The 18,842-nt window shown below is 44.0% G+C and overlaps 1 protein-coding gene and 1 non-coding gene across 12 annotated transcripts in view; one reads left to right on the top strand and one right to left on the bottom strand.

Annotated features, from left to right (window-relative positions):
* PPP6R3 (protein phosphatase 6 regulatory subunit 3) overlaps window positions 1–17,175 on the bottom strand; it is a 78,778-nt gene extending 61,603 nt beyond the window's left edge. For 10 of the 11 annotated variants that reach the window (XM_070427690.1, XM_070427692.1, XM_070427693.1 and 7 more), the window contains exons 1-2: window positions 17,074–17,175; window positions 1,803–2,035 (exon numbers count right to left, since the gene is read on the bottom strand). In XM_070427690.1, coding sequence (XP_070283791.1) covers window positions 1,803–2,029 — 227 coding nt within the window. In that variant the 5' untranslated portion in view covers window positions 2,030–2,035; window positions 17,074–17,175. The remainder of the gene's footprint in view (window positions 1–1,802; window positions 2,036–17,073) is intronic. The other variant, XM_070427691.1, reaches the window with a different exon arrangement.
* A 506-nt stretch (window positions 17,176–17,681) lies between these two features.
* TRNAA-AGC (transfer RNA alanine (anticodon AGC)) lies at window positions 17,682–17,754 on the top strand. Its single transcript has one exon. It is a non-coding gene; the product is annotated as a tRNA-Ala (tRNA).
* Window positions 17,755–18,842: the final 1,088 nt, after the last annotated feature.

Here is an 18,842-nt window from a genome sequence, read left to right as displayed (position 1 = left end):
TCAGATCCCACTGGAAAATCCCCTCTATACTAATCCTGTTGTCTGAGTCATCCAGCTGTATGTAACATACACAGCTGATGGCACTGCCTAGGCCAGAAGCATAGCAGAGAACAGCTCTGCCCAGGTTATGCTCTCTTGAAATGGTGCCACCCAGAAGGCTGTGTCCAGGGAAGGCACACCTCCTTTCGCAACTTCAAATGTAGCACAAAAAAACCCCACCAGAAAAATGTAAACAAATAAAAAACCCCACCAAAATGCTGACATGGCATAACAAAAGCCACACTACTTTTTGGTAAAATAAGCACTTTCCATAGGCGTGCCTACACTTCCCCAGTTAAAGAGGTATTAGCTTCATTCAGTATAGGAAGAGTCAGAATCCAGAAGGGCAAGTCCCCTGCTCAAGTTCTCAGAGCTTGTTAAGAGGGGAGGGCCACACCTCTCCTAGGAGGATCTGATACAAAGCCCACACCATAGTGTCTCCTACCAGCGTAAGCCCCAAACAAGCAGCACCCCACATGTGGCAGGAATTCCAAAGTATCACAGTGGCTATCTCTTGAGGGATGGGAATACACTAGTATTTCTGACACCAAATTTCTTTCCTTTTCTTTTTTCAGACACTGATCTCTGAGTGGAGGCTGTCATTGAATGCTAGTTGTCAATCTTCATGGCTGACAGAGAACATGACTAAAAACAATAATAATTATTATTTCCCTGACAGCAAAATTCTCACCACAAATGAAAAGATATCTAAAAAGAAAGGACAAAAGAGAACCAACTAAAAAATATAATTCTTCTGCCCTGGCCAGGTGGCTCAGTTGGCTAGAGTGTTGTCTCATACACCAAAAGGTTGCAGGTTCGATTCCCGGTCAGGGCACACATCTAGGTTTCTGGTTCAATGCCTGGTCATGGTGTGTACAGGAGGCAATCAATTGATGTTTCTCTCTCACATTGATGTTCCCCTCTTGCTTTCTCTAAAAAAATATATATATATGTATATATTACCCGCCCCTTGGGGTGGAGGATAAAAATAAATAAACCACCATAATTCTTCCTAGTCCATGAAGTTTATTTAGCGCATAATCAATAATTTTTCGTTCCTGAATCTGTACTATTTTCCTGGGGGAAAGGTGGGAGGTGAGCCAAATGTTTCAATGGTTGGAGATGGAAAAATAACTAACTGAAACCCCAATACTTCAAATACATATGGAATATCCAGAGTTTCCAGGGGTCCGAATACAAAGTTTCATCGAGATAGTGATAAAGGGTCCCACTGTACTAACACGCTCCTTGTAAGCAGGTGAAACTAGTGAGTAGGTAAGTCCGCTGTAGTTATTCAAGGTGTTACATGCTTAAATTTAGTGACACTAATATTCATCAAGACACGCACCCTTACTTTCAGGTAACAAAAGGTCGGAATTTATTTTATCAGCAAGGTTCTTCAGAACCCGAGCTCCAGCTTAGATTCATTGTGTGATCTTGGATGATCACGTAACCTCTATCTTCCTATTTTCAAAGAAGAGAAAATACTTACTTAGGTGGCCTTACTATTTTAAGAAACTTCATCACTACTTATAGAACACGTTGCCCTTCTGAGTGAAATATAGAACACTTGTTTTTAAAATCCCATCATTTCACTGGACTTAGTTCTAGAACAGATTAGGTGCTCTGCTGATTCTGTCACTCTTGACCATCTAAACTGTAAATGGTCTGCAGCAGCTGTAGGACATCGCTGGACAATGAGACTGAATATTCTACCCCCCTTCACTTCAGTCCCACCCTAAAGAGAATATTGAATTTCTTACTTGTATCTGATCTTTTCATCCATGTCTTGAGGTGGTTCTTCTATAATGAACGAGACTAATTCTTCGAGACATTCTGCTTTTAACAGAAACTCTATAAGTTTGCGGTTCTGAGCTTTACATTCCTGTAAAACATCTTCCTCATCCATTAACTCCTTCAGTGTTACATCTTCTCTTTCTAGAAGTGTGTCTATGTGGGATGATGAGTGAAGATCAAATTTCCAAAACATGCTGGTCTAGATAAAATGCAGAGAGTATTTCAAATAAAATTTCAATTTCACATTAATTTTTCCTTTCAGTTCAGTTTTACAGTCTAAAACGTCATAATAAAGTTTCACATTGGACCTATATTTCCTAAATAAGCAGGATTTTTTCCTTCTCAGAAAGAAGTTTTTGATAACAGAAATCTGATTTGAAGTGCTGAAACAATGCTAAATCTTGGGATTTTTAACCTGCAGAATCATCCTATCCACACTTTAAGAATTACTACTGGAAAAGGAAGTAAACCCTTTCTTAAGGGTGAAGAACACATTCTTACACAGAACAAATATCTTCAGCAATAATGACAAGTACTGAGACCTAAGTATCTACTACTCCTCAGAATACTAAAGAATTAAATACATCAATAACCACCGCCAACCAGCACTGTTAACCATTTAACAGCACTTTCCCAGCTGAAACTTTGGAAGTCATAAAATGGCAAAATCTTTGCAATTATTAATAAAGAAACTAAAAACCTGGAACCTAATTCTTGAGGAACAAGAGAAAACAGTTCTCAGTTACTAGGAAAAACACTTGACAAACTTAAAACAATGACTCCACAAGGCCACATCTACACTGTTCTCCGCCGCCTCCTCAAAAGGACACATATGTACTACTATCTGTAATACTTTAAATAATAAAATTTTAAAAAAAGAACTTTGTTTTCTTTGAGTTATAGAGTTCAAGAGGTCCTTATTAGTTACAACTGAAACACAGAGCTATCATAATTAGACAATCTCAAAGGCCAATTTTGACCAAAAGATGACAAAAGTTCTGATTAGGGTTAAGACCATTCAAAAGTCATTCCTATCTGTCACAGGTGCTCACTGCAGAATTCCTGAACCAGGGTTTGGTAAGATACATACTATAAAGTCACCTGCATTTCCATTTACCAGTATATAGAAAATTTAACTTAAAAAATTTATTTACAATAGAAAAAAAACCCCACCTATAACATACCTAAAGAATAAATCTAACAAAAGATGTGCAAGACTTATAAGAGAAACCATAAAACTTTTTAAAAGACAACTACCTATGAATCAAAAATATATTTTCTCTTCTACCTGTGTAGCATGAAGGCTAGAAGATTAGAACACTGAGATCCTTTTTTGTCCTTTTATTCCATGCTTTCAAATAACCACTTTTTAAAGATTCCATAAATATAGTAAAGACAATTCACAAACTGAAGAGATTATTTGTCACAAAGATAAATAAGAGTATTAAACAGAATGTTAATTCCTACAATAAGAAAAATCAAACTCAATAAAATAAAATAAAATAAAATAAAATAAAATAAAATAAAATAAAATAAAAAAGACAAACAGGCATTTCACAAAAGTGGAAATCCAAGAAGCCAAAAGATACTTCACTTCACTAGTAACCAGAGAAAAGAACATTAAAACCATGCAAAAACAAATTAACAAAATGGGTAACGTTTTTAAATACTTTCCTCTAAAGATATACAAAAGGCCAATAATCACATGAAAAGGTGCTCAATAGCATTATCATTAGGGGAAGGCAAATCAAAACCACATGAGATACCACAGGTCACACTTGTAAAATGGCTACAATTTTTTTTTTTAATGGAAAACAGTAAATGTTAGCAAAAACATGGAGAAACTGGAACCCTGATGTAGTGCTGATATGCTATAGCCACTTTGTAAATCAATTAGGTAGTTCTTCAAAATCCAAACATAGTAACCACATTACCCAATAATTCCACTCCTAAGTATACAAGAGAAATAAAAACATATGTTCACCCAAAAACTTGTACACGAATGCTCATAGTAGTAGTATTAATAACAGTAAAAAAGTGGAAACAACCCAAATGTTTATCAACTAATGAATGGATAAATAACATGCGGTACAGCCATACAATGGAGTATCATTCAGCAATGAAAAGCAATTAAGTACTGATAATGACACACACTACAACATGGATGAACCTTGAAAACATTTTGCTAAGTGAAAGGAGGCAAAGACCACATATTGTATGATTCCATGTATATATGTAGTATGATTCCATTCATTCAAAATGTCTACAATAGGCAAATCTATAGTAAGAGTAAGTTTATTAATAGTTGTCTAAGGATTAGACAGAAATGAAGAAAACTACTATTGGGTACAAGGTTTCTTTTTGGGTGATGAAAATGTTCTAAAATTAGATTGTGATGAGGATTACACAATTCTGTGGACACTGTATACTAAATTTTTAGTACATGGGTGAACTCTATGGTATGTGAATTATATCAATAAAGCTGTTATTTTTTTTAAAACGACATGTAAGTTCACATTCAACAAAATGGCAAATAAAGAAAGTCTGACAACACCAAGGGTTAGCAAGGATGTAGAACAACAGTGCTGGTAGGAAGGTAAACTGGACAGCCATTTTGGAAAACAATTTGCACCAGCTACTAAAGTTGAAGATGTACAGTTCCCACTACCCTTCAAGGTCTATACCCTAAAGAAATGTTTTGCACTTGTTCATAATATCATTGTTTCTTTGCTGGGAACAATCCTACCTTCCAATGATAGGGCAAAATAAAATGAGATGTATTCAGTCTAAAACAGGACACAGAAGTGAACAGGAATGAACTACAGCTACATGCATCACTGTTGACAACCATCACTACCGACATGCCCTCACTTCCTCCCTTCTGAGGTTCGACTTCATGCCCCACCAGTAGACTCACTTCCTTGACCTGTTCTGGCATTGCCACTTCTGCTGGGGAACGAGGTGGGGGCAAAAACTCCAGCACAACCCAGCACTGTCTACTCTGCCTCTGCTAAAAAGAACACAATTGCTGTTCCCTTCAGATCACTCCCCTCAGCTAAGCCATTCCATGTTGCTAATCCACTCACATTCTTATCATACTTAACCGCAGACTATTCCATACCTTCTCCCCTCTCCCCACATCTCACTAGCCCAGTGATGGCGAACCTTTTGAGCTCGGAGTGTCAGCATTTTGAAAAACCCTAACTTAACTCTGGTGCCATGTCACATATAGAAATTTTTTGATATTTGCAACCATAGTAAAACAAAGATGTATATTTTTGATATTTATTTTATATATTTAAATGCCATTTAGCAAAGAAAAATCAACAAAAAAAATGAGTGCGCGTGTCATAGGTTCGCCATCACTGCACTAGCTTGTACTCACCCTCATTTTCACTTGACAATGCCTTCCTATTTCACTGGGAAGACAGGAGAAAATGTCCACCTGATCCCACTATCCCAACTCTGTCTCCCTCTTCTCAAGAGCCTGTGGACTCTCCACTCAGCCCATCCTCTGTGACCTTCCCAAAAGCAAGGCCCCAGCAAGTGCCCCCTCTCCCACTTCATCAAGTTGGTCACTCTGTACAGAATCATTTCTCATCAACATGACAAAAATGCTGTAACTTCTCCCATCTCAACAAAACCTTCTCAGAGTCCCAAATCTCATTGCAGCGTCCTGGCACCTGCTAAAAAGCTTTCTCTATTTGAGGTCCTCTTCTCTCAGTTCTTCATGAACCCTCCTTCCCAGGTTTTTCCTGCACCACCCTCTAGAAACTGCTCTTGTCAAGGTCATCAATGTTCTGTGCTGCCAAAGCCTCCAAACAAGCCTTGACCCTCCTTCGACTTGACCTTACAGCTATAGCCTTGAGCACAGGTCTCACTGCTGCCTCCATGACCATATTCTCCTTGGCTTCATAGATGCACTGCTTACATGGGCTCACATGGTTCACCTCTACCACAAGCCCTGCTTCCCTTGCTGACTCAGCCCTCATTCCTCAGTGCTTCACTCAATCTCAGGACTTTTAAGTGTCTCATATTTCTATCTTCAGCCCCAATCTTTCCCCTCAACTTCAAAAGTTTTAATCCTACATGTCTCCAGCAGGCTCTAAAAGTTTCAAACTTAACACATCCCCATCTCAACTCATCTTTCTTCCACAACCTGTGCCTTCCTCAGTCTTCCCTTTCTTCATAAATGGCAACTCCCACAGGGGCAAAAATCCCCAGTATCATCATCCTTCACTCCCTCTCAGAAAATCACATTGTCACTACTTTCAAGATGCACCCAGAATCCAACTGCTTGCTTCTCACTGACACCTGTGTTTCCTGTCAGTCCCAGCTGCCATTATTTTGCAGCAGCACAAGACAGCTATTCTTTTAAAAATATGTATTTTTTTTATTGATTTCAGAGAGGAAGGGCCTCTAGAGGGAGAGAGAGATAGCAACATCAATGATGAGAGAGAATCACTGAGGGGCTGCCTCCTGCACACCCCACACTGGGGATCAAGCCTACAACCCGGGCATATGCCGATTGGGAACCGAACTATGACCTCCTCGTTCACAAGCCAATGCTCAACCACTGAGGCACACTGGCTGGGCAAGACAGCTATTCTTAACACTGCTTTAGGGGGACCTTTTAAAAATATAAATCAAATCACACAGCTGCTCAAAACACCATTATTGCCCATCTCCTTCAGAGAAAAAGACAAAATACTAGCAAAAGCCTGTGTGATGGGCTCCCACTCCACCTTAATGCCCTAAGACCTTATCTTCCACCACTGTCCCTTGGGCTCTCCCGCCAGCCAGGCTGGCCTCTTCCTACTGTCCCTCCCTCCCGCCCTCTGAGAACCTCAGGCACACTAGGCTCTCCTCCCACCCCACCCACACCCATAGCCACAAGGCTCTCTCCCTGACCTCCTGTTAAAAGGTTCCCTTTCTCAGGGAGGCCCACTCTGATCACCATATTTCAACCTGCAAACAGCCCTCACTTACCCACCTACCCACTCCCCTGCTTTTTTTCTCCCTGATGATCACATGATTGTTACATCTAACTTTTCTGTGAATTATTTTTTTCTTTTATTTTTAAATTGATTTCAGAGAGGAAGGGAGAATAGAACTCACTACTTTTTGATGTATGGGACTATGATTCAACTGAACCACACCCCACTGGCCAGGGCTGTGAAGTGTCTTTCCCCCATTAAAATGTAAACTCTGTGAAGACAGATACTTTTTTCTGCTTTCCTCACTGCTAATATACCCAGCATGAGAACATGAGTCTTAATGCCTAAGACATGGTAAGTACACATCCTATATAATAAAAGGGTAATATGCAAATCGACCAAATGGCAGAACGACCAGTCACTATGATGCACACTGACCACCAAGGGCAGGCACTCAATGCAGGAGCTGTCCCCTGATGCGTCAGTGCACTTCCACAGGGGAGTGCTGCTCAGCCAGAACCCCAGAAGCTGGGCTCACAGCTGGCGAACGCAGCGGGAACCTCTCCTGCCTCCGTGGCAGCGCTAAGGATGGCAATGCTAAGGATGTCGGACTGAGGGCTCCTGGACTATGAGAGGGCACAGGCCAGGCTGAAGGACCCCCCCCTCTCTCCCCAGTGCACGAATCTTGTGCACCTGGCCTCTAGTATTTGAATAAATGAACCTCAAAAACAATAAGGGGGTACAATTCATTAAAGACATACAAAAATTAAGTTACATAAGGATACATTCACAGATGGCAACACCTTAAAGTAAAGCATGAAAATGATACATGCAGGGGAGTGCTTGCCTTGGGGAGGTCAGAAGAGGGAAGAAGTGGTCTGGTGCGGACATACAGGGAGCCAAAGATGTGGAAACATCGTATTTCTTAAGCTGGTTAGTGGGTACACAATTATTATTTTAGCATTTAATATCTGTACACATGCTGATATTATTCTTTGAACATATGGTTTTATTAAGAAGACAGCCACCTTCATTTGTTTACATGTTGTCTATGGCTGCTTTCACACACTGTGGGGTTGAGTAGTTATATAAACAATATAGCCCCCAGAGCCTTCCAATTTTACTAACTGGCCCTTTACAGAAGAGTTGTCTGGTAATAATGTGAAATTTGTAAAGAAGTTAAGTACAAAATTAAAAAAACCAATCATCTGTTAAAACGCACTGATGCTTCAAAGCAGATGTGATTTTTCTTCAAGAGCACAGTATTCTGAGAAAATATGGTTTAATGTGGGAGGCTTCAAAGCAGAGTTACCTTTATAATGGCAGAGAGAGTTCAATAACATAATCTAAATTTAAAAAATAACACATCTGCATACAAACACTAACTCCATAACCTCCCCTGACCCAATACCATCACCCTCTATTTCCCCAGAACTGGTTAGACCTCAGAGGTCCTCTATGATCCCATTTCACTTCTTCAGGGCATTCACTTCACCTTATATTAGAGTCATTTCTGCAGTTACTTCTATTATTATTAGGAAGATTGGTGACAGTAATAAAATTAATACAAATATTACTCTTGAGCTAGGCATTTAATATTCACTAATATTTTCTCATAGCTGGAAAACTGTGGGAGCCAGAACTCAAAACCAGCTATTTTAGACCCTGAGTACTCTTGACCTCCATAACATACTCTGAACTGGGGACAGAAAACAGGTACTAATTTGTGAAAACTCCCTTAGCTTAACACCTTTCGTACCACTCACGAGCTTTTTCGTGTTTCGAGCGCCATCTGTTAAGGACCGCTTACGAGTTTTCTCGTTTTTCACGCGCCATCTGTTAGGGACCTCAGATGTCAACACACTGTCTTGTCCACATTGAATCAAGTGCTCTCATTGGTGGAAACCGTGTAGGTCAATCTACGAAAAACTATATAATTGCATGAACCCATAAAGCATTGCAATTACATTGTATTTTGGTCATTCAAATAGTCTTCGTCTTCAAGTTCCTGGCGCTTTTAGAAATGCCCTCTCTCAGAAAAAGGAAGGAAACCAACGAAACTGACACACTTCCTTTCGTGTTGTTCCATTCTAAGGAAAACGATGAAATGGACAAAAAAAGTAGTGCTGTACCTTATAAACTGTGGACTTTTCAATTCATTTAGAGTGTACAACGTCCTCAATCCACAAGCAAAAATGAAGTATAAACAGTTTCTGCTATCGATGGCGAGAGACTGGATAACGGATGACAATAATGAAGGTTCTCCGGAACCAGAGACAAATCTGTCCAGCCCTTCCCCTGGGGGTGCAAGGAGAGCACCTCGTAAAGATCCACCCAAAAGGTTGTCAGGTGATATGAAGCAGCATGAACCTACGTGTATTTCAGCGAGTGGAAAGAAAAAATTTCCTACGAGAGCCTGCAGAGTTTGTACTGCCCATGGAAAAAGGAGCGAATCTAGATACTTATGTAAATTTTGTTTGGTCCCTCTTCATAGAGGAAAATGTTTTACGCAGTACCATACGTTAAAAAAGTACTAGGAACTTATAATTGTTTTCATTGTTTTTGTAAATAAAAATGTTATAATTATTGAAAAACAACACCTAAAGTGCATTATGATCTGTAGTTATGATGATTTAAATAACGTGCAGTTTGCCCAAAAACGTGCGGCCCCTGGCGTATGTCTTAGAGATTTCTATGCGGTACGAAATGTGTTAAAATACTATACCTATGATGGATGTTTATTACCCTGGACAGTTGTTGGATCCAATGTAATAAAGCAAGGACAAGAGATCCACAGTGGAAAGGGAGGGGTGGGGCTCATTCAAAGAGTGTTATTTAATCACAAGGGGCAGGGGGGTCTCGTGAACTCACAGCCAACAGAGGCAGATGAGACCTACCCATGGTCCAGAGACAAGAGAACCCCTGTGTATCTTTGTCAACAACAAAAAACCAGGAGACACTACCCCCCGAATCCACTACAATGACAAAAACTGGCATGTACTACCACCAAAAGGAAATAATTCATTTTAACCCTTTGTTCTTAACTCTCAGTGAGATCCACCTGTGATATCACTCTTGAAACAAATGACACTTGGAATTGTAGTCTAGTAGAGTCAGCAAAACCCTAAGGAATCACATGTCCCTTCTCCAACCTGGCCTAAATTTTTCTCTAAGATAATTAATAATCTCTAAGTTATGTTCTAGCTCCAAAACCATGATTCTCATGAAAGGAAGCCCCAAACACCCAACTGAGTCAATACTTGTCAATGTTCCTGCCCTATCTGGGATGGAAAGCCCAGATTTGCCCTGGCCAGTGTGACTCAGTTTGTTGGCTGTTAGGCGTTGTCCCGTACACTAAAAGGTTGCTGGTTTGATTCCCAGTCAGGGCACCAAAACAAAAAATAAATTAAATTTTTTAAAAAAAGGCCAGATTTCATCCAGGTCCAACCAATGTCTATTAACTACTAGGCCACCATGCAACGTGCCTCGTGGAGAGTGTAACACAGCTGCTTTGCTTACCCTGATTAGGGTTTCAGAGTGCCACACGCTATCAAGCAAACTCTGCTTTCTCTTCTTGTCAAAGTGTCTCTCTAACACCATCATTGTTGTTCAGATATGCATCCACGTACAGAGCACTAAAGAATCCAACTAGCAATCTGCACAGCTTTCTCCAAGTCTGCTGACTCAACATTCAATCATACTCTTACTTCTGCACTATTAATTTTTATTTTTTCTGCAGCCTTTTTAGTTCTGCTCTCTAATGTACCAAAAAACAATCTTTCACTCCACTTTCCTTTAGGGCAGCAGATTTCATAGCGGTTAACCTCTGGGGCACACAAACCATCCAAAATCAGTGTATACTCCACTATAAGAAATTCTGGAACTAATAGTATCCTAGTTTTCTCCAGAGTTGTTAAATAGAAAATCAGAACCTCCTTTTATCAGTAAAAAGATGTTTGTAACTTATCAAACTATTTATATAAATTCATAGACTCTGTAGTCTTCACTAATACGTACTTATGAAACCGGTCAACACTAGCCAGCAGTATGTTTCAAGTCATAAACCGCCTCTACTCAGAGTAAACTCAGTTCTTTGCCAAGTCTGTGACATAAAAATGTCCCAGTTAAAGTAGGAAGCCTTCAAGTTCTGCCAAGATCCTTTTTACTTGCTTCTTTACCATCCAGCCAATTTACCTGGTATCCAGATGTCAGTTCATCGTCATCCAAAAACTAAAATAAATCGGGTATTAGTGCAACTAGTAACTTATATCTCCCCTTCTCCCAGGAAAGAAAAGTAAAGGGGGAGGGAGAGCAAGAAAAGGGGTTCTCATGAGAACTAAACCTAAGCCGAAGTCAAAAGGCCACAAAAACAAATCTCCAGTCAACCTCGATCCAGACTACGGCAAAAAAAAAACCCATTCCCACTGGAAGCACCATCAATTTCAAGGATACGCAAGATGTTTAGCATCAACCTACATCAAGCTCTGATCAGTATGGAGCGTCACTGTTTCAAGTTTGACTGACAACCAATATCTATGGAGCAAAAGATATTATAAATCAACTAGAGGCCCGGTGCGGAAGGTTGGACGGATGGATGGCCCTGCCCCCTGGTTGAAGTCCTGATAGAACACCCTTTCGGGAGGACAATTTGCATATTAGCATTTTATTATATAGGATAATATCTGTCATAAAACAGCTTCACCAGCATGGGAAGAATGGCATTGCTTTTTGCTGGGGTCCAACCCCAGCGGGTCCAGGGGTCCCCAAAGGTGTGGACGGAGTCGGCGAAGAAGGAATGACACAGAGACAGCATTTAGTTGATCAGCACAGCAAGGTTCTCCCGCCAGATTCTGTAGGTTCTCCAGCCAGGTTCAGTCACCAGGTTCTAGTCAGGTTCTCTTGCCATGTTCTATCTAGGTTCTCCAGGCAAGTTCTGGTCAGGATCTCCAGCGAAGTTCTGGTTAGGTTCTCCAGAGAAGTTCTGTAGCCAGGTTCTGTCCAGGATCTTTTGCCATGTTCTCTCCCTAGGTTCTGTGTCCAGGTTCTGTCCCTAGGTTCTGTGTCTAGGTTCTGTCTAGGATCTCCAGCCAAGTCCTGTCTCTAGGTTCTGTGTCTTGTTGTCTTGTTACATCTGTATTTATACCAGTTGATTTTAATCCTATCAACTTCTATTCCAAAGGTTAGGGTGTTTCTTATCTCCATTCCAGGGAGTAACGATTATGTAGCTTAAGCATGATTAACTACCCACCTGGCACTTAGTTAAGGGGTTTTATCTCCTCCCTAACTTCAGGGAAAAATCCCTACCTGGGGAAACAACCTTTCTTGGAGAGGTGACCTTGGTTAAAACACATAGCACCAAGAAGGTGAGCAAACATATTAAGAACAGTATGCCATATATGCCAGGTCCCTTGAAACAGCAAGGATGGACCGGCTCCCGGCAGCTTTTTAAGACACACCAAACCAAGGACGCAAGTCAACATAACAATTCAATACACAGGAGAAACAAAGGTGTAACTCCTTTATTCTCTGGCAAAAGACTTCTGGCAATCTCAACCACCTTACTAGCAAATATCAGCTCTTTCCTCTGAGGCCTTGAGGGCCTACAAGAGACTACTTATTCCACATACTCGTACAATTTAACAAGCTTTTGTTATCTGGTCTCCCAGCCAAAACTGTACCTCTTTTCATTCCTGTCTCACCCAAGTCCTTAAGCCCCTGTTCATGAGTGAATCCCTAATACAGTTCCTGGCAGAGTAAGGACTCAATATATTTGCTGATCAAATAAATGAAGATCAGAAGAAGTAGATGACCATAAGTCAAATTTCAGGATGTAAAGATTAGAAAGTGCCTGCATGATCTTTTTTGTATGTCTAGACATTAACAACATTAAGTTGCTGAAAATTTGTATAGCTTTTACTAGTACACTACATTCTTCATTCAATAAACTAGATATCCTAAATTTTAAGTGTGTAAGAATTTCTGCCCTTCTCCCTACTACTGCACCTCATATTTCTCAGGAGGTAAAACACCTGTGTCAGAGTGTCCAGGCCCTGAGGACCCCTCTTTACCAGCTGTCAAGGTCACTGTGTGAAAGGTTAAACACAGAGTATGCCTCTCTCTTGCCCTCAAGGGGAAGAATTGGCAAACTGATACAGGGCCAACTCTCTGGGAATAAAAAAAGATAGATGAAGCTGGCATCTAAAAACAGAACTGACAGATGACAAGCAAGATGAGGGCAAAAGATATAAAACTCAAAAACCACAGTTTAAGATTATTTAGCATAGGAGCAAACAACCCTAAATACCTGAAAGAGCTGCTAAGATCAGCACAATACGGTAATTTTTGTTTAACCCTCATCAAGGGAAACATCGATGAGAGAGATACAGAGAGAATTCGAATTTGAAACCTTTTGGTATATGGGACAACATTCCAACCAACTGAGCCACCAAGCCAGGGCACAATATGGTAATTATTTTCATGGGAAGAAACATTTCTAAATTACCTTATAAAATCAATTCATTAAAATTTTCATTTAAAGTTCAGTTTTCAGGCACCTGAAAATAATGTATGTATACCATCTCTCTCATTACTAAGCAACCTCCAAGGTAGAACCTACATACAACAGACACCGTACAAATCACCTGAAGAAGTAGCCCCTAACATTTTTGGTGTAGCACAGTGTTTCCAAAACCTAGCTGCACTTCAGTATAACCTGGGGAGCTTTTAAAAATATATACTATCGCCGAACCGGTTTGGCTCAGTGGATAGAGCGTCAGCCTGCGGACTGAGAGGTCTTGGGTTCGATTCCGGTCAAGGGCATGTACCTTGGTTGCGGGCACATCCCCAGCGGGGGGCGTGCAGGAGGCAGCTGATCGATGTTTCTCTATCATCGATGTTTCTAACTCTCTATCCCTCTCCCTTCTTCTCTGTAAAAAATCAATAAAATACATTTTAAAAATATATATATACTATCAATCCCTCCACAAATTTCCAGAGATGGGATCCATCATCCATCATCATAAAAAGTATCCCAAATGATTCTTTTTTTTTTTAAATATATTTTTATTGATTTTTTACAGAGAGAAAGGGAGAGAGATAGAGAGTCAGAAACATCGATGAGAGAAAAACATCAACCAGCTGCCTCTTGCACACCTCCCACTGGGGATGTGCCCGCAACCAAGGTACATGCCCTTGACCGGGATCGAACCTGGGACCCTTCAGTCCACAGACCGACGCTCTATCCGCTGAGCCAAACCGGTCTTGGCTATCCCAAATGATTCTAAAGGAGGCCAGGCTAGCATTTACCTAGAGCAGGGTTTCTCAACCTTGGCACTATTGATTCTGGAGCTAGATAATTTCTGTTAAGTGTGTGTGTGTGTGTGGGGGGGGGGGGGGGTAAGAAATGCTGCCCTGATTTCTACTCTCTAGAAGCCAATAGCACATTACCCATTTCCCACAGTAAAAATATCTCCAGCCCGGCCGGCATGGCTCAGTGGTTGAGCGTGGATGAATCAGGAGGTAATTGTTTGATTCCCAGTCAGGGCACATGCCTGCTTTGTGGCCCAGTGGGGGGGGGGGGGGGGGGGGCAAGAAGCAGACAATCAATGATTCTCTTTCATCACTGATGTTTCTATCTCCCTCTTCCTTCCTCTCTGAAATCAATAAAAATATATTTAAAATATATATATTTTGCCAAATGTTTCTTTGGGGCAAAATTGTCCCCCTGTTGAGAAGCACTGATCTAGAATAAATAAAAAATCAATCATATGAGGTGCTCTTAAGAAAAAAAATAAGAAGAAAGCTACTTAAAGCCAGGAGGCCAGGTCTATTTTTTCAGCCCATGTCACCCAAGAAAAGTAGCTAGCACTACTCAGCCCACCCTGGGGCTCAGATCTTGACTTATGAGGAGGACCAAACCACAGCTTCTTGTGCTTTTTATGAAATAAACTCAATGCTGAGTTTTAGTTGAGCAGACTGTTAGAAGACTTTCACTGTCACTACCATTCACTCTTATTAACAGTAATACAATCATTATAAAATTTTAGAGCAATATATACTCAGGCTGCCTCTCAAAGATCCAAACTATAAAACTGAAAGATACACAAGTTTATCACAGGAACAAACTAAATACCACAAATACTGTTTTAAGGAAGAGCTGCTGGTTTATCTTTAAAAACATTGTATTTGTACCAAATTGATACAAAAACTTAAAGAAGCTAAGCAAACTTCACGCTGTCTTACTTTTCTTACTATTCATGTTACATCCAGCTATGGTCTGACTTTCAAATTCTCAAATAGTTAACTGAAGCTAGCAAGTTTTTTTGTTTGTTTTGCTACATAAAAGCTAGTTTTCTAATCCCAAACAATCTTCTTCCTGTTCTTGGGTAAGTTACACCAGACAGATGCTCATCTCTACCTAAGACTGAGTCTATCAAAATAACACTTTCTCAGTGCAAGCCAGGTCCCAAGCAAGTAATGCCAAGGGTGAGTGGGCATGGTTTCCAGTACCAAGAGCACGGACAGGAACTAAAGGACTAGTATGTGTGACCGAATGGATGGCATTTTGTTAGACACTCTGGATTCCCTCAGACACAATGAAATGCATCCATCCAGGGCAAGTTATTTCCCAAACTATCTTCACTGAAGTAGATCTCAATACACAGCAACCACACTGAGAGATCCTGGAGTTAATGACTTGGGTGCCCGTCACTTAGATGTAGCATCCGAAAGTCAGAGGAGAAGAATCCAACTTGAGCTCCTGATGGGCTTTTCTTTATGTAACCACCTCCTACACAAAACGCTCTGCGGCACCACCACTAATCATTACTCCTGGAAACGTGTATTTCATTCAATGAATTTAAAATTGAAAAAAAAAAAACCTCCACTTCATTTTCTCAGTCCAGCTGACTCGGAAATACGCAGAGCTTTCTAAAGACATTCACCAAGAGGCAGGGCTTAAACACTCATTTGGCTTCCTAAGAATACCTAAACATTTAAAAGTAAAGTTTAAATGAATAATAGCCACTAAGGACTAAGCTGCCTCTACATTCGAGGCACCTCTCCTCGCTGCTTTCCATGCACGAACTCATTTACTCCCAACAAACTTATCCGGCAGACACTATTATTACCCCCACATTACAGAGGAAGCAGAGAGGTTGAGCAACGTGCCCAAGGTCACAAAGCTGCCAAGTGGTGACACGGAGATTTGAACCCAGGCTGTCTAAGCCCCGAGTGAAGAAAGCTCCAACCTCACCGCCGCTCAGGAGACGCCCTCGTGGCTGGAAGCCTGGAGTCCCCTTCCCACTCGCTGCCTACCTGCACCATGACCTTGAGGTCGAAATCCAAGTAAAATTCACCCAGTGGGACAACATCCACGTTATCGAGATCGCCGCGAGGATGAAAGGAAACACCACCCAAGTGCCCCTCCCATGAAAGCAAAACATCAACAAAGCTCCGTGGGACCCGCAGACAGAAAACTTGAAGTACCGGGAAAATCACAGGAAGCTTGGAGGCTGAAACCTCAGGACACAGACACACACAACCGAGGACTCGTTCCGGGCACCTACAACCTCAAGTCCCAGCTGCGATCGGAGCAAGCCGGGTCGAGGGAGGAAGCCCTCCAAGTTCACAGCGCACGGGCTCCTTTGAGGAGGAGGGACCTCCAGCCGCAGGGAGGACCACCCCCGAGCTCCGGTGCGCCAGGGAGGCATTCGCGAGCAGGTCTGCGCTCGAGTCACAGCACCCGAGTGAAGAGATCGCCCGGGAGGCCATTTAAATGCTCCGAGCTAGTGCTCGCCTTGTGCGAAGCGTCTGCGGCCAGTGCACAGGGACCCACAGAACTTGTTTTCCGGGGAACGGGGGCCAACAATGGTCTTCGCGAGTCTGCGGCGAGTTGCTCCACAACTTGACACGCTCGGGGGCCCGCACGCGGGGCGGTGCTCGAGCAGATAGGCCGGAGCGGAGCGGGGCCCGGCCGGGTTAGAGGTGCGTCCGGTCCACCCCGCCGCCCGCCGTCGCCGCCGCGCAAGGCCGGCGCAAAGTTCGCCGCCGGGCCAGCGTCCCACCCCGCGGCGGGCAAGCGGGCGGCTGACAGGCGCAGGCGGGGACGGTCAGGGGAGCCCTCTCAGCGCCGCGCCTCCCCGGCCGCCGGCGAATTCCGGGGGGGAGGGGAGGGGGGCCAGGACGCTCCCTCCCCGCGCCACCGAGGCCGGGCGGAGGGACCCCGCCGCCGTCCGGGCGCCGCGCACCCCGAGCACCCCGAGCCGCCACCCGCTCCTCCGCCCTCCTCCCCCTTCACTACCTGGAGGTGCCCGCGACCCGCCGCTAGTTGCGCTCAGGCGGGAAACGCGCTCACCGACACCATCAGCGAAGCGCCCAAAATGGCGGACGTATCAAGCAGGCCTTGAGTTCCCCCTTCCCACCCTCCGGCCGCCTCGAGGCCAATTGCGATCCAGACCCTGCCTCCAGCTCCACCTCATTGGCCTTCCTCTCCCGCCCCCTGCAGTCTATTGGAGCGCCCAGCGTGCCCCGTTGCACTCACTCCAATTGGCTTTCAGGACCCGTCAGTCAAGCGCGAGAGGTGCATTTTTTTCCCATGGACTTGACGGATCCGGAATCTCTAGGACCCCCGGCGTCTGGAGAAACAAATCAGAAACCAAGAGAAACCCAGCTGGGACCCCTTACGCCGTAGCAACAGTAGGGCCTCCCCTAGATGGACGTGTCGGCCCACCAATCCGATAGCCAATGCTTTTTAAAACTCAATTGAGCCAAACCAATCGTGGTCGTGGAGCTAGGAACTGCAAGAGAACCAATGGGGTAGCGAGATGAGCGGGCGGGTCGGAGGTTCTGGAGGAAACCGGTGATGACGTGAGCCACAATGTGTACCCACCGCGGAAGTCACAGACAGCTGGGGAATTAGCTCAAATGGTAGAGCGCTCGCTTAGCATGCGAGAGGTAGCGGGATCGATGCCCGCATTCTCCACACTTGAATTTTATAAAGCAAACGGGATTCACTAGCACGTCATGCTCTCTTCGAGAGAAAAAAGTGGCTGCCCCAGGAGCGGGGTCCAGTTCCCTTAACCGTTTGGTGAAGAGAAATGTGCGAACTAGGGAGTCCCTTTTGTCTCACGGAAGGATTTACCCACGACCTTCCTCCGAAAGCCGGGCCACCCAGGAGCAGCCCACCTTGTGCACTTACTAATAATAACCTGCCTTATTCCTAAAAGCACGACAAGAGGGCGACTTTTGTCGGCCGGGCTGAGAAAGGCAGGCGGCAAGGTTAGCGCCGTGAAACCGAGCTCAGTGAACGCAGCATCACGCCCACGCGTGTGCGCGCAGTGCCGGGGAGGCCAGGGCTGCGGGTGCTCTGCGTGCGTGGGCAGCCCGCTAGTGCGCGCCTGCTCTGCCCAGCGCGTGGGGGGCCTGGCTCACGCGCAGTGGGGGCCGTCAGGCACCACCCAGGTAAACCGGGGCGTGGTATGTGAAACAGGCCGCAGAGGAGTGGGGATCCTCCCTGAGCAGGTGGCATTGCCACTCATGGGCAGGGAGGACTGGGCCGCAGGGAGAGAGCCCAGAGACCCCAGGGTGAGACTTTGGAGCGCCGGAGAGGCAGGTGTGGCTGGACTGTGGTGGGAGAGGGGCATGGCCCGGGGAGATGGCAGGGATGATGGGTGGTGCAGGACCTTGAGGACTAGAGGAGGAACTTGTGTTTATGCTCAGAGGGAGGGCCGGCAGGAGCTGGGTAGGGGAGGACGTGTTCGGGAGTGGGCCATCCTTTAGAAAGGACGGTGTGGAGCCGGAGTAGCACAGGACCAGAGGGGCAAGCTCAGGGCAGGACCCAGGAGCATGCGGGCAGGCTACCGGGAACAGCAGGACAGGGCTGGGACCTGCCCTCCTGGACACCTGGGGCGGCCCAGCTACCCACCGGTTTCGTTACTCATTCATCATCCAAGGACTTACCGGTACCTGCTTCCGGCTCCTCCATCCCAGACTCTGAGGGGCGTCACCGGGCTTTGTGCACTATAATTAAATGAAATAATGCAGTGCTTCGGGCAACGTCAGTGGGTCCCA

This window comes from Myotis yumanensis, unplaced genomic scaffold (genome assembly GCF_028538775.1).
Source record: "Myotis yumanensis isolate MYYU_CA2020_CCGP unplaced genomic scaffold, mMyoYum1.0.hap1 SCAF_10, whole genome shotgun sequence".
In the NCBI taxonomy this organism is placed as follows: Eukaryota; Metazoa; Chordata; class Mammalia; order Chiroptera; family Vespertilionidae; genus Myotis; species Myotis yumanensis.
The sequence above is the reverse complement of the archived record's forward strand: the minus strand, read 5'-3'. Positions and strand labels throughout refer to the sequence as shown.